Source organism: Nilaparvata lugens, chromosome X, assembly GCF_014356525.2.
Source record: "Nilaparvata lugens isolate BPH chromosome X, ASM1435652v1, whole genome shotgun sequence".
Classification (NCBI taxonomy): domain Eukaryota; kingdom Metazoa; phylum Arthropoda; class Insecta; order Hemiptera; family Delphacidae; genus Nilaparvata; species Nilaparvata lugens.
This window is the reverse complement of record NC_052518.1, coordinates 43392192-43408789: the sequence shown is the minus strand read 5'-3', so window position 1 is coordinate 43408789 and position 16598 is coordinate 43392192. Positions and strand designations below refer to the sequence as shown.

The window sequence follows — 16598 nt, the reverse complement described above, 5'->3', positions numbered from 1 at the left end:
ACTCACCCCTACACACAGACGAATAGTCTTGTAGGGGTATTCCTGTATCTATGTAAAGTGTGTTCAATTTCCTGTAATGTATATTTTTGAGGAATAAAAAGCTAATTTGATTTGATTTGATTTGATTTGATCCACCAGTCAGTACGGACACTGACCCCGACCCATACCCGGCTGTAACTAGTCAGCGTCATAGCAATTCTTTGCAATTATTAGATAACCTAGGGGTGGAATAGGCGTATCTAATAAAATAATAAATTCATTCTTCCAATTGATACATTACACATAATCAGAAATTATGAAAAGTAGAGTATATCACAACAATATTGCAAATCATAAAAACAAAGATAATAAAATAAAAGGTACAATTAATTGGTAAACTCGGAGCTCCGACTCAACACAATTGCTCACTACCGCTGCTATCATGTGAAAAAATATATACATGAGATTTGATACATGAGAAATATATCACAATTTTAACTGAGCCACTGGACCACAAGCTAGGAAGGCCAATTTTGAAACAACCCAAATTTTGAATCTGTCAACATGCGGCTACTTACTTTTCATCATTTTCTTATGGATAATCTAGAAAGAAAATGGTTGTGGCTCTGAGGTATGAATTGAATATTTTAGTATGGTAAGCTTTGTTAGAATGTTGGTGTAGTCCTACCTGAGCATGATAACTACGCTTTCAACAAATAATTTCCTTTTAGTTGGGTTAGCCGCCATTGCTGAATATGAGGCTGATCCCTCATTCCATCCACCAATCGCTAATGTAACACTCAACTCAGGGTATTTATTCTTCAGAGATGTCATTTTCTTGTAATATCCTGCAAATACACAAAGAATAATCCATTAAAAAGTTTGAATAAGAGTACCTAAATTGAAAGAAACGATTTTGTTAAAAAAAGATGTAATAAAATTGTTCAAGAGTTTTATAAATGTTTCTGTACTTATTTATCCATACATCTTAGTATTGAAAACCATAGTTTACATTGTAAAAAGTGTCATATTGCGACTCACTGCTAACTCGAAAGGTCCCCTTTTCTTGGTTCAATGAACACTATCCAGTATCGCATGATTCATGACTAAAATTAGCTTATGGTTTGAAGAAGAAAACTAACTGGTTACTTTTCAGATATATTTTCTCAGATCAATGTGTTTGTAACTAGGCTGAATCAGATGAATTCTTACCGGGTGAAAGAAACAAGACGGGAACACCAATTTTTTGGCATCCTTTCAAATTCTATAAGATTGAACACAACTTGGCATGTAATGTGTTTGTCAAGTTCCATTCAATCTCGTGAAATTTATAAGGACGGCAAACAAATTTACGTCCAAAAATCGATGTGGGCTTTACACACCACAAATGTTTGACTGAATTTGTCCTCATCATCAATAGTAATGTGTGTGTTTATCCAATCACTGTATTCACATCACTTTTATTGTAAAGTGTTAATAAAAGTAATTCATCTATCTGTCTATCTATTCTACCACTGGTTTACAGCTGAAAGTGCCTTCAAGTAACCACACTGGTCAACTAATATATTCCTCGGAGTGGAATCCAATAGACCACAGAAATGTCGGAATTCAATAACAATAGGCGACCACTGAAGGGTCACTAGAACTTCTGCATGTCCATCCATTGTTTTCGGCGGCCCCGTCTCTTTTTATAACCCAAAGAATCTATAAAGATTTTGCAATTGATAGTATTTAATCATGGTACTTGAAATCTGTTTCGGACTGCCGTGAATTGTTTTGAACTGTTTTAAACGGAATTTATCGAGATTTGATAGGAATTTATTCAAGTTTGAAGTGTTCAAAGTCGACCTATTTTATCTATTTACACCTACTGCAAACGTTATTTATCACTCTACATAATGAGTACGTGTGGAAAGTGCCAGCAACCTGTAAATCGCTCTTCAACTGCTTCTAACTTATTATGTGAAGACTGTAATTTTTTATTTCATCCTGCATGTGTTAATATGCAGGAGGCTGATGTTTCGTTTTTGAAAAACAAGTCATGGAACTGTCCTGATTGTATTAGTGTCCAACAATCTCTCAGGGTGAATGACTCTACTCCTGTTAAAATAAATAATCAGTGCTTAGGGGAAAGCGAAGTTTCGGCTTCTAGCAATCAAATAAAATCCATGGAGCAGTTTGAGGGACAGTTAGAGGGCTTAAAGAGTGAATTATTGAATTCTATTGAGGAATTGAAATCCATTGTCAATACCGGGCAGGAAAAACGTGATAAATTGGGGGATATAATTGCTAAACAGAGTGGAATTGTTGGACGACAACAGACGCTGATAGAATCTCTCAGAAGCGACGTTAATGGTGTCCAGGAACGCTTGCGAGTCACTGAGGAGCGACTGGACGACCTAGAGATGTATACGCGGCGCAACACGCTGGAGATACACGGCCTCCCCGAACCGGCTAATGAGAATGTGTTGGATACGTTTGCGAGAGTGAGCAGGGCGGTAGGCATGCCTCCGGTTATAGTGGACACAATCCACCGTCTCAGGCCGTTCAAGGGTAAGCCCTGACCAACATCATCCCCACCTGGTATAATTGTCAAGTTTGTCAGGAGACTGGATGCCGATTTAATGATGGATCTCAGGAAAAAATTCGGCGAACTGTGTAGAAATCAAATTGAGGGTTTTGATGGACAGGAACCTGTATTCATCAACCGTAGTCTGTCGCCTAGGCGAAGAGAACTTCTTGGTGTTGCACGACGGTTGAAAAGGGAGGCTAAAATTAAGGATCTTGTTGGCAGGAGTTAATGGTAAACAACCGAATTAAGGTCGACCATGTTGGCAGGGTTAAAATACGGAAAATTTATGGAGAAATCTCCTTAATTAAAAGTGTAAATGAGCTTAAATTTGATTAAGATGTGACCAACTTCATTGATTGTAGGCTGCTTAAATGTTGTTTGCATTTTGTTAAGTGGGAATAATATATGATTGAATTGATAAATACATAATTTAGAATAATAGACAATTATAATATGCAGTTACTACAATTTTAGATGGACAGTGACATAATAATTAATTCATGTTTTGTTATCCTGTTTGCCTTAATTATGATTTTTTGCTTCATTAATCTTAAAATTATCTTTTATCGAGATATTGAGAATATTATTAGTTGATTCTTAAGTTGAATTGTTGAGCGGTTTTCTAATGATGTGTCGCCTAAAATGATTATCTCAATATTTTGTGGCATCTAGCTATAATAATAGATCAGTTTCATTGAATAGAATAGGAATTATTTTAATGAACTATTATTATCGAACAACAATGAGGCTTCAATTGCAATAAACATCGCTAAATTTTTTATTATCAGGAGCTATTATTGATCAGGTATATTGGAATAAGTAGTAGACAGGGTATTATGATAAATGACTTAAAGTAGGATAGCCTAAATGGTGATAATATGTTGTAATAACTTTTAAGTGATGTTCAATCGTTCAAATTAATTTTACAATGTTTCATGACAGCATATTAATAATAATTACATGGCTATGACTTTATGGCTCAATTAGTGAAATTTATTATTGTGAACAATAACGGAAATGATTGTCATAGAGTTGCCACTCAATCTTATTGCTGTATTCTTATTGCTCAGTCTTATCGCTGCATTCCTATTGCTTAATCTTATCGCTGCATTGATTATTGATCAATCTTATCGGTGCAATCGTATTGCTCTATTATCGTAATACTATTACTGTATTTATTTTGTCTGTAGGTTAATGTAATATCAATGAACCTTTTAGTAGTTTGATGATGATTCTCATCACTATTCAATTTTTTTTCTCAATACATCTGATAGTCAGCTCACATATTATACAGTATAAGTCTTTTTCAATGGATATTTGAATACTGTATTGATATTGAGTAATACTAGTAGATTAGTTTTGGTCGAGTCACTTCGGATTCAATGAATTTCATCATTCATATAATATAATATATATAGCTCCGAGATATTTAGGTTCACTTCTCATTTAATAAGATAAACGAATAAATGAATAAATATTTTATTGTCTTGCATGGCAGTCCGAGAATGAACTGAATACAGTAACAATTTTTTTTCTTTTTATCTATATGTAAGAAAACAATTTCAAGATAATAACTTCATAAAAAACAAAATTTAAATATCTATGGAAAATTTCACTTTACTTAATGAATGTAGATATTATTACATCACTTGATGATTTTAATGACACTTTTTTCTCGCTTGATAGTGTAGTTGTTTTTCAAATGAACATCCATAGTATTAACTGTAATTTTGATAATTTATTACTATACATAAATGGCATGAGGAACAAGCCTCATATTATTGTTCTGTCTGAAGCATGGATAAAGCCTGATGATAACATGAACTTATTTAATATTGATGGGTATGATAAGACGACTTCTTGTACTGATAACAGATGCGGTGGTCTTTGGTATTTTACAAGCAGTTCTTTCATCGTAATTTAATTGAGAGCTCACTGGCTGGAGCTGATTCCATCGTTTTAAATTTTAAATATGGGCAGTTGAGCCTTGTACTTGTTGGGGTTTACAAATGGTATACAAACAGCAATATTCCGTCATTTCTTGAGTCATTTTCTGAACTTCTTTCTGGGATAGATCATGAAGAAGTTGTTTGTGTTGGAGACTTCAATATTAACATTAATCTTACCAACCCTCTTGTGGATCAATATTTTGAGATTTGTGCTACAAATGGCTTAGAGAGTCTGATAGATGTCGATACAAGAGTTACTGATTATTCTTCTACTTGTATAGACCATATTCTATACAGAGGAGGGTCCTCTTCAGATGTTTTCTCTGCCATCATGGAGGCTGGTATAACTGACCACCGTGCTGTATGTGTCTCTATGCCCTGCACTAAGGCGGTCAATAATCACCATGCTTGCACTGAGCGCATTGTAGTTTACCATGATAGATTGAATGATTTACTTGCTGAGGAAGAGTGGGGATCTGTTTATGGGTGTGATGATCTTGATCTAGCATATTCAAATTTTGAGAGTGTATTACACGCTCACATTCAGTTGGCAACCACTAAGTCTATAAGAAACAGCGGAAATCATAGATCTAGAATGCTTAAACCGTGGATGAATCAGGGGCTCTGTAATGCCATCAACACAAGAGATAAATTATTTAAGATAATGAATAGAAATCCGGGTGATGAGCTGGCTAAACAAAATTACATTTCATTCAAGAGGAAGGTTAGAGTATGGATTGAACGTGCAAAAGAATTATATTATAAAACACTTTTTAATGGAAATAGGGGTAATAGTAAAAAACAATGACAAATTATAAATAGTCTGGTTGGAAGACAGAAAGCCAAAAATTTCTCATTATGTCTTGTATCAAATAACGTAGAAGTTACAGATAAAACTGAGATTGCTGAAATTTTCAACAATTATTTTATTGATGTATCAGGGGTGAGGTCACAACGGGGTCAGCTTCCTTCAGAAGAAGTGATTGAAAGCTATATAGGATCTTTCAAGGTCGACAGCAACACTCAATCCTTGTTTTGGAGACCTATTTGTCCAGAGGAAGTGACCAGTGTTATTGCTGGACTGCATGGTTCCAAGGCTCCAGGAATGGATGGGTTTTCATGAGCGCTCATAAAGAGTATCTCCTCTAGGATACATATTGTGTTAGCTTACCTTTTCAACAAAAGCTTATTGGATGGTAAGTTTCCATCTAAATTGAAAATTGCAAAGATTATACCAATCCCAAAAAAGCGCAATAGCACAACTGTTGAAGAGTTTCGACCTATTTGCTTGTTATCTATATTTTCAAAAATTTTAGAAAAAATAGTTAAATCACGTCTTATTTCGTTTCTGAATGTGTCTGATTTTTTTGCGTCAAATCAATTCGGATTTAGAGAGGGTTCTAAGCACAGAGCTAGCACTGAGAATGTTCATCTCTGAAATTCACGCCAATCTGAATCAGGGGGAAGTGTCCGGGGTCTCGGGTCTTTTCCTTGATATCAGAAAAGCATTTGATACAGTTGATGATGAAAAAGTTGGAGTTAGCTGGAGTCCGTGGGTTGACTTTGGATTGGTTCTGATCATACCTCCATGAAAGGAATCAATTTGTATGTATTGATGGTGCTGTGAGTACAAATCAATTGATTCAAGGAGATGTTGCCCAGGGATCAGTTTTGGGCCCGGTGCTGTTCCTTATATTCATTTATGACCTTTTTGGTGGACCCTTTAAAGGGAAAATAATAGCATTTGCTGATGACACCGCTTTCACATATGGTGAGTCCAATTTGCAGAATCTTCAGTCTAGTATGCAAGCAGATCTCAATTTACCATCTCTATGGTTCACCTTTAATAAACTAAGATTCAATTCTGAAAAGACAACATTTGTCAACTTTGGCCTCACCCAATCTTATACTTTTCATAGCTCACTCAAGTACCATTCCATTGACTGTGTAAGTTCCGAGAATTGCCTTTGTAGTACAATCCAGCAGACAGATACTGTGAAGTATCTGGAAGTTGTAGTGGAGAGGGATCTCTTATGGAGGGCCCATATCAACATACTCAGGAATGGACTGAGGCAACTGCATCATAGATTTTATTATTTGAAAAAAGTATGTCCCAGGTCAGTTTTGAGAGGGATCTACTTCTCTTTGGCACACTCTTGGCTCTCTTATGGTGTTGCTTGCTGAGGTTGCACATATACTACCCATATGAAACCTCTTATTAGATTACAGAAATCAGTAGTTATAAGTTGGGACTTTAAGGAAGCTTTTTTGCTCGAAATCCCCCTCCCGCCTCTCTCCCCTTAGATAGAATTGGAAAGTGTACATTTTCTGTTTTCGTTAATGGCAAATCAGCATCTTGACATCCTGTTGAAAATTTAATATTCTTCGCAATTGAATCAAATTCGTTAAATGAAATTGCCATCAAGAGACGAGTTAATTTTTTGAATTTTGAGAACCATAACACTGCATGTTAACGCCCCCCCTGTTTGGCATGTGTCTCTGTCCTATAAATTGATAATGTGCACGCTATGTACTTGTTAGCATCAACAGATGGCTGAAGGGGGTGTGTCTCACTTCTATAAAAAGATCGTGGCACACGTGCTGGTGTTATCAGCTCTAGCTCTGAGCTGCTACTAAACTAAAAAGTGAGAGGAATATTGGGATGAGAAATCATTTGAACACAGAAAATGTTTATTTACACATTTCACTACTACTATTCATAATTTCATCTTCAATTTTAATTAACTTATCTATACACAAATTATGAGGACGATAATAACATAGATAGTCTCTTATGTCATTTAAATTAACCATGCTTGGAAAAATGTCTTTTAATTGTTTTGCCAAACTATAATTTTTACAAGTTGATTTCCTAATTGCACTTTCACACTCATCATACCAATCAATACAGTTTTTTAACCTCACTTCCAACTCGTTGTCAGCAGCCAACCACTTTCTTGGGTCGATGATAAGTGAATGAACAAAACTAAGTGTAGGCTGGGACTATTATAGAGTGATCAAGCGGTCTTTCTTCATTAATTGTAAACAGGCAACATGTACATGCTTTATGCAGTCTCAATGCATGCATGCAATAAACACACTGAATCTCTTTTCAATTGTAGAAAAATCCATAACGAGCAAAGTTTCTTTTCTGCAAATTCGTGTACATTGGGGCCATTTTCATACTTTGCATTCGATTGTTTTCACACATGAAATTATTTGTTTGATACATATTTTTAAACAACAAATAATTATAATGTTGAGCACTGAACAAAGCACATCATCCATCAGGTCTATTTTTATGAATGTTACACACACCATAACACCATGAACTAGTGAAAAAGCTGAAATCGGGTTTTGCAAAATCCTCTGGTATACATTGAACGTTAGTATGCAATCTTCTCAAAAACTTTGCTTTCTCAGTTCCTTTTGTAAAAATTTTTCCATAACCTACAAGGTAATCACATATTAATGAGTCAGTGTATTCTAGATCTCCATCTTCCCATTTTATTCTATGATAGTGACGTTCCAACCATGTTACATTGTTATACAATTTTGCACTCAATTCCGTCTTTGCAAATGGTGATTTGAAATGGAATACAATATAATTATTGAACTGATCAATTATGGCAAGTTCTGTCACAATAATTTGATTACAATCTTGTTTAAACCAATGAAGATCAACTGTAGCAATTTTCGTAGTCTTCTGCTTGTCCACTTCTTTCTGTTTGGTGGGCTCATCGAATCCTCCATCTTCCTCCCCCTCCTCCTCCTCCTCCCGTTTCTGCTCCTCCACCTTCTGTGGCTTCTGGATCGGTGTACTGCACCTTGCCTCATAATAGAAATGATCAGGATCAAGATCACACTGGATACCAATGGACTGAGTTTGCACTTTGTTCTTACTCTCCAAAATATCAGAACACAAAGAATAGGACATTTTAGATATTACCTGTTCAAAGCTGAAACTGATAATGAGCCAAACTTGTCAGGGTGCACACCTTATATAATATTGCGCACAGTGCACTCTATCAATAAAATTACTGAACTTATTTCACCATGCTCATCAGAGGTGTGTACTCCATCACACGATCGCTAATTAAAATGCAATAAGCGGAAGTATTTGCAGATCCTGCAGTATTAAATTCCATTTCAATATGAACATCTGTCAAAGATTTCAAATGACTTGTTTGGTGTGAACAATCCACAACAACCAGCGGTGTTGAATCACAAAACATCTTAAAGTCGATTTCTGTTCCAAGTTTGCTATTGATTGTATGATTATAATACGAGGGAGCAGAATCCAGAAACATTCTGTATAATAGTTCTTTTTTACCTAGCAGATTTTTGTATGGATAATACTTGCTGTTCAAATATACTTTCACATTGTAAATACCACAGCTATTGAAATTAGATATTGATTTTTTGATTTTATTCTTACGATCGGTTTGAAATGCAATTATAACGTATTTTGGACTATCAAAAACCGATGTGGTGCAGACTGCCCAAGAATGGTAAAGTGAATTTTGCAAATTTGGTGATTCACAAATTTCCCAATGGCAGAAACTTAATTTCAGTGGAGTGTCAGCATCAAGCAGTCTCAAAAATTTCAGTCTTATGTGATCTTCTAAAGTTATGTAGGGCATTCTCCATTGCAGTTTTGTAATTTTCACACTAACGCTTGTTCCAGTTGCAGACTCAATGCAATTTAGGTCCGTCAGTGACCTCAATAAGACGAGTTCCTGTTTCAAATTTAAAATTGTTCTTTGAAAATCTTCAAAAAACAGGAGGATTAATTTCAGCAGTAAACAGAAAGTGAATTTATTATGTGTTAGTGCATATCCTGCTCTGTCAAAACCAGCCAACTGATATGTGTTTTCATCAAGCCTATTCTTCACAAGTATAGCTTCAATTGTAGATGTTAATCCAGTGGGATCTCTTCATTAATGTTCTTCTATGCTAATGAGAGTGAATATGCAGTTGCAGGTGAATGATTTTATTAATTAGTTTGTTTCGTGCATGGAATGAGTTAAAACCACTGTTATGCACTTATTGAATAGCTGAACTTGTAATTGCGTACAATCACTATCTCTATCATTTCATTCAGTGTTATCTTGTCTAGCTTGTTTTGACTCCTATAAGTTTTCTCTTGTTTCTCACTATACAATTTTGTTTATTACTATTGCCTCTTCCTTCATCTTCTGCATTAACAATGAATAATTAAATACTGAAATTTTTGTCTTTTTTATTTTGTTGAATTATACATGATTTGAATTTTTCTATTGAGTGCTGGCTATGTCTGGTTGTGAGTTTGTGTGTGTGTGTGTGTGTGTGTGTGTGTGTGTGTGTGTGTGTGTGGTGTGTGTGTGTGTGTGGTGTGTGTGTGTGTGTGTGTGTGTGTGTGTGTGTGTGTGTGTGTGTGTGTGTGTGTGTGTGTGTGTGTGTGTGTGTGTGTGTGTGTGTGTGTGTGTGAGCGAGGAAATGAGAGTGAGAGAGTGTACATGGTTTTGGGTACTTAATTATCACAGAGTTTCTATCTATTGAGTTATTTAATTTTGGGTCAGCAAACCCTTGCTTCATTCTGGTTTTTTTGTCATCAATTCCTTACTATGTTTATCTTGAAATTCATTTTGTTTTTTTTGTCTAGATTGTGTCTAGTTTTGTTTACTTAATTATCGGTGATGAGTGCGGAATGGGTTTAACGGTCCATCTTATTCCATATCTTAACTGGTTTTATTCTATTTTAATTTGTACTTTCAATTTTAATAGTACTATTACCATCCAATCATTCTATTTGTTCTTCTTCCATTCATTAAAAATTGTTATTGTCATGGAGAGAGTGAATGAGCAGCGTAAATATTTATCAATATACTATGAAAATGTTAGAGGTTTGAGGACTAAGACACACTCATTTCTGACTTCACTCCTGGCTTCAGATTATGATGTTATTGTTATCACTGAGACTTGTTTGTGTAATGGAATCATGGACAGTGAGTTGTTCACGACTCCTATATTATTTATCGAAGAGATAGGCCACAAGGTATGGGGTCCTGATTGCTGTTAATTGTAGGGTTCGCTCTAATCTATGTCCCTGTTCAACTGTTGATCCGTATGAGAGTCTTGGTGTCAATATCAACTTTGAGGGGTTTAGCCATACAGTAATCGCTGTTTACATTCCTTGCTCTCTAGCTTTCAGTACTTCAATACCTATTTGAGTCACCTGGAATCATGTTATGCAGCTATTGGTGATAAGTTGATCTTTTTGGGGGATTTTAACTTACCTGAAATTACCAATGATAGGTGTTGTTTGGAGCTGGGCTCTCCTTCTGCCAGAAGATTGGCATCTTTTGTTAACTTTTATGAGCTGGCTCTCTGTAATACAGTTCTTAATTGTAATAATCTTATCTTGGACTTGGTCTTTTCCAGCATTGACATTAATGTCGAGCGTTGTGATTATTTCCTGGTTCCAGAGGATGCTCACCATCCATCGCTTGTCATTACAGTTCAGATGTTGTCCACATTTCCTAATTCCCGTTCGAATTGTATTGAACTGTATGACTCCAGGAGGGCGGACTATCTCATGCTTTATACTCAGTTGAGAGAATGTCATTGGGAACTTATTTATAATTCTTCTAATGTGGATGAAGCTTTTGATAAATTTTACAACTTCATCTATGAGTGCTTTGATAATTGTGTGCCAAAGAGGAGGGTCAGGCCGGGAGACACTAAATATTCACCATGGTTTAATGCTGAAATAATAGAATTACTGAAAAGGAAGGATAGGTGTGCTAAAAAAAATAGTTTCTCTTTATACCTCTTGGAACAAGTTTAAAAGCTTGAGAACTCGGGTCAAGCAGTTGATTGCTCGGCAATATAGTAACTATATATCCAGGGTGGAGTCAGGTATCAAAAGTGATGTCAAGAGCTTTTGGGGTTTTGTCAACTCAAGGAGAGCTAATGGCTCTACTCATGAAGGTATGCATTTGGGTGATCAGGTTTTTGGATTGCATGATTTGCCAGATGGCTTTGCTCAATATTTTTCTTTAGTTTTTTCTGATGACACACACTTGGCTGATGTCGATGATGGCAACATCAATCCTGGCATTGATGTCCCTTCCCTTTCGATTGGTTCTATTGACTTGAGTACAATATTGGCAGCAATAGGTAATCTGAGACCTAGTTCTGGCTGTGGCCCTGACAATGTTCCTCCATTTATTGTAAAGGGTTGTGCTGAAATACTGGGTCCTCCCATGGAGTTCATCTTTGATCTGTCCTTGAGGTCTTCAGTGTTCCCCACCAGATGGAAAATTGGTAAGGTTACTCCCATATTTGAGTCTGGAAGAAGGAATGACATATCCAACTTCCGCCCAATAACTCAATTGTCACCTTTTGCTAAGGTATTTGGGAGAGTGCTTTATGATTGTGTGATTGGTCATATTAGTCCCTTTTTATCTAATAGTCAGCATGGTTTCCTGAGGGGTCGCTCAACCATAACTAATTTACTTGAATTCACAGCTGATGTTTCAGAGGCGCTTGATGTTGGAGGTAGAGTGGATGTAGTATACACTGTCTTTTCCAAGGCTTTTGATAGAATCAGTCATAAGCGGCTTGTTTGCAAATTATCTAGTTTTGGTTTAGTGCCTCGGCTTGTTAGTTTCTTTTCTGACTACCTGAGTGATCGTCTTAATTATGTTTCTGTCTTGAATTTGAAATCTAACACTTATGTCAGTTCCTCTGGTATGCCTCAGGGTAGTAATTTGGGTCCTTTGTTGTTCCTAATGTTTATTAATGACCTACCTGGCTGCCTGTTGCAATCCAATTGTTTGATGTTTGCTGATGACTTGAAGATCTACAGGAGGATTGATTGCCATAATGATTCTATTCTGCTGCAAAGTGACCTGGATTTTGTCTAAGGGTGGTGCACGGATAACGGCCTTGATCTCAATGTTGGCAAATGTGAATTTATGGTCTTCACTCATAAGCTGAATTATCCTATTTTCAATTACAGAATTAACGGCTTTCAACTATCTGGAGTCAATAGTTTCAAGGATCTGGGTGTATTGTTTGATTCTTCTCTGAGTTTTGCTCCCCCTGTCCATTCTTTGGTTGTTATGGCTAATAGGATGCAAAGTTTCATCATAAGATCTACGGCTGGGTTTAGAGATGTTGAAGGCTTGATGGCTCTCTTTCCTAGCCTTGTTTGGGGCTTGCTTGAATATTGTGTGGTGGTTTGGGATCCCCATCAGATAGGTCTGATACATGAGATTGAAATTGTTCAGAATAAATTTTTGAGATTGTTATTTTGTAGAAAGCAGAATCGTCCTTGTCCTTTGGGGTTTCCAACTGGTGTGTTGTGCAGCATGTTCGGCTTTGAGACTTTGGCATCCAGACGGAAGGTACTTTCTTGTTTATTCCTCTATGGTCTTGTGAACGGTTCTGTGAGCAGTCCTAATCTGTTGACAAGGCTGGATTTTAAGGCTCCTGTCTTCGATAATTGTAATCAGCAAGAGTTTTCAATCTGTAGATGTAACACAGTTGGTCATTATTACTCACCAACGAATCTTATTCCTCGTATATTCCTCTGCTGTGATGGTCAGGTGGATCTCTTCTCCTTGTCTCAATGTAGCTTCAAGAGAAAAATGTCACCATTCTTCAATTGAAGAGTAATATAGACCTGTTGTTCTTAGTTTACTCTGGTTCACAATGGCCTTTTCTTTGTTCTCTCCATGGTCACCCTTTTTCCACTAACTAACTTTTAATATTTTTTCCACTTCCCTTTTGCTCCCTTTTTTTTCTCTAGATCTTTTATCACTTCTCTTAGAATCAAACATATGTAATACGTAGGTTATATGTTGTTATTTTATGTGGTTATGATTGATCTTATTGAATAATCAAAATTCAGTTTCATCAATTACCATGGACATTAATCTTTTCTTTTTCAAAGTAGCTATAATACTATTTTTTCTTGTCTGTTTTTCACATGTACCATTTTAATCATTCTCTTTTATCACTTTTCCAGTATTTATTTATAATTTTTTTTGTAATAATTTTTAATTATGTATTTCCTGTATCCATGAGTGTGTTTGGGCTGTTATGCCTGTTGCACTCCTGGATTGTTGTAAAAAAAATTATTCATTTATTTATTACATTTCCAACAGTATACACCAATTTCAAAAGAATACAATAGTAACAAGAAAAACAAAAATAACAAGACAAATATAAATATAAATATGAGATACATAACATAAAGACAGATAAGTAACTTAGCAATCATTCAGACGTATAACAACTAATAACAGTAATATGAATGAAATATACAAATATGCATTAGAAACTATCAGCGAAAATTCAACAACTTGAAGCAATTGCAAACAAAATATTTCTAGCAATAGCAAAGGAAACACAGTGATTCAATAGCAGCAAGCGCAACAATAGTATAATAACTATAACAAAAAGCAATAACACTAACACTATAACAAAACACAGTCAACTAATACAAATGATAACAGAATAAGAAAAAATACCAAAAATGCAATGAAACAAGCAAATGAAATAAAATGCAATGAAAGCAGCCAGAGAAAAAGCTTTCAATATATTTGAACTCTGCAAAATAGAAAAGCTATAGATTCAGCTTTAAAACCGCTCTCTTAAAAGCCATAGCAGACACTACAAAGAATTCTATCCCAGCTGCAGCAGCCTCACAGCCCGATCGCAATACCCTAGACAGTCCACTGTTATAGGCATGGGCAGTAGGCAAATTCAGATGTTCAAGTTGTGCAGAGTATAGAATTGAAGCTTTGTTATTAGTAGTCAGTCTCATTCAACAATTGAGTAATTTCATAAACAGGTAAGTCAATAATTTAGAAGGTTGAATACAATTTATTAACATTTGAATATGAATGGGCCTATTGTGAAAGAGACTTGTTATCCAACCCCAATATCACTCATTTTGTCTATTCTACAAACTGCATTTATTACATTAATAAAATAATAATTATGGGTTATCCAGAATTTTCTTTCTTAAGATTACTGTAAGTATGAATTTCATTCAGAGCCCGGTTTAGTATAGATACTATCTTCTATAAAGTTTCTAAAACAAAAATTCTAACAGAATCCATGCTGCGGGGATGTACTGAGACCCAGTTGCACACGCTATCGGATTCAGCTGCTGTGGAATTACGTCATGTAAAAGAAGCAATGCCAAGATAAGTAACAAATGAATTCGATATCAATGCTAAGACATCATTACGGTATTTAGATTTCAAAATGATAAATGAAACATTTCTGTTATCTTCAATAGTTGTAATATCATAACTTTAAAAATAGTTTAAAACTATGATGTCTTGTCTCAAAAATATAGATATGCCCTGTACTGCAATTGTGAATAGATGAGTGTTTAGGTTATTGTCATTTCTAATATAACTGTTCAATAGTCAGTTGATTATTTTGATATTGTTTCCATGTACTTAAAAGTTAGTAAATTCATTAGTCAGTAGTCCGAGTTAATAAAATTATTTATAATTAAATGCTTATCATAGCCACCTTCAATACAAGGCCCTGGCCTACGATATTGCAACGTCGCAGTGTAGGCCTAGAATCTAATACATGATTGGTGAAAAAGATTTAAAAAAATACCAGCTGATCATTTTCACCAATCATGTATTAGATTCTAGGCCTACGCTGCGACGTTGCAATATCGTAGGCCGGGGCCTTGTATTAGAGGTGGCTATGTTATATATCATTATTAATCTATCAATAATCATTAATAAATAATAGAATATTATTAATTATAAAATACTAGCTAACCCCTGAGTTGGAGAGCTCACTCAAAAACTCTTGTATTGTAATCTTTGAAACCCACAACTTTTAATCATTTCGATTTGATAAAAATTATGGAAACAGCTAAATATTTCTTTTATAAGAATAATTTGAGAGTAGGTTCCATTAGGGATCCTATTTGATATAAAAAATACCCGAAGACTTCTGCTACCTACTGCAAATATTGACAACAGGGTAAACATTTATTCAACTATCGCTTGAATATATTTATCTTAACTGAATTTTAGCTCATGGTTCATTTTTTTTAATCTGAATCATTTGAATAATTGCTCAATGTTCAATTAGTGTTGAACAAATAAATTTGATGTAGCAGATACTAATCTGATCTAAACTAATCTGTCTATTAAACTCATCTGGTTGAATACTGTTGAATTTATAATTGAAAAAAGTTGAAGATGAAGGGATGTTGAGATACAACAACAGAGCTTTTTCTATAAGATTAGATTGTCTAAGTTTATTCAAAGACATCTTTTCATCTTTTATCGATCTTTATTCAGAGGCTGTTGATTGTCTTAAATTATTAAAAAAAATTTAATGTTCCAATTGGTTATAACTTTTAAATGGTGATTTTATCCATGTTTAGAGGGAATCTGAGAGGATAAATTATCTCGCAAACTCTCCTCATTTTAATTTTCCTAACTATTATCTCTTTTTAATTTTAAAATCGCTCAAAGCATTGAAACATAAGAAAATATGTCAATTCGTCTATTGATTCGAGCAGACGAATGAAACTAGAAGAGCTCAATGTATTCAATTATTGATATTACTCAAATGAGAAATAAGATTTTGCCATCCCTTGAGAATATCACCTATTCAGGGATATCAAAGGAGATAAGTTCAAATTACTCAGGCTCATTACTATAACTCGTTCATTCACATACTATAAACCTCTACTCATTTCTCTCCACCAGTTCCATGGATGAACATTGATGAACTCTCATCAAGCTCTCATATCACTGACAATTCATTACATTTCTTATCAAACTATTTGATATATTTACAATCATTATTCATATACAATGGAAAAATTGTCTACTGAATTACTTCCTCAAAAGGTTTCCAAATGATACATGGATTTTACAATAAATTATCTGAAAATTTAAAGAGAGTAGAAATTTCTCAACGTGGGAAAATTTATTTGTTCCTGAAAAAACTTTTTTCTCAACAAGTGATGTCTTCCTTATTGTTTATCGGAATGAGCTTGATTTGATGTTTCATTGTAGATAAAATTGATGATTGGAGGTTTTTATATCATATGGATT

At 34.9% G+C, this 16598-nt stretch overlaps 1 protein-coding gene across 5 annotated transcripts in view; it reads right to left on the bottom strand.

Moving 5' to 3' along the window:
* The window catches only part of LOC111056481 (probable chitinase 2), a 184983-nt gene that overhangs the window by 118145 nt on the left and 50240 nt on the right, over positions 1-16598 (bottom strand). For all 5 annotated transcript variants that reach the window (XM_039443275.1, XM_039443276.1, XM_039443277.1 and 2 more), the window contains one exon: positions 668-827. In XM_039443275.1, the coding sequence (XP_039299209.1) occupies positions 668-827 (160 nt within the window). The remainder of the gene's footprint in view (positions 1-667; positions 828-16598) is intronic.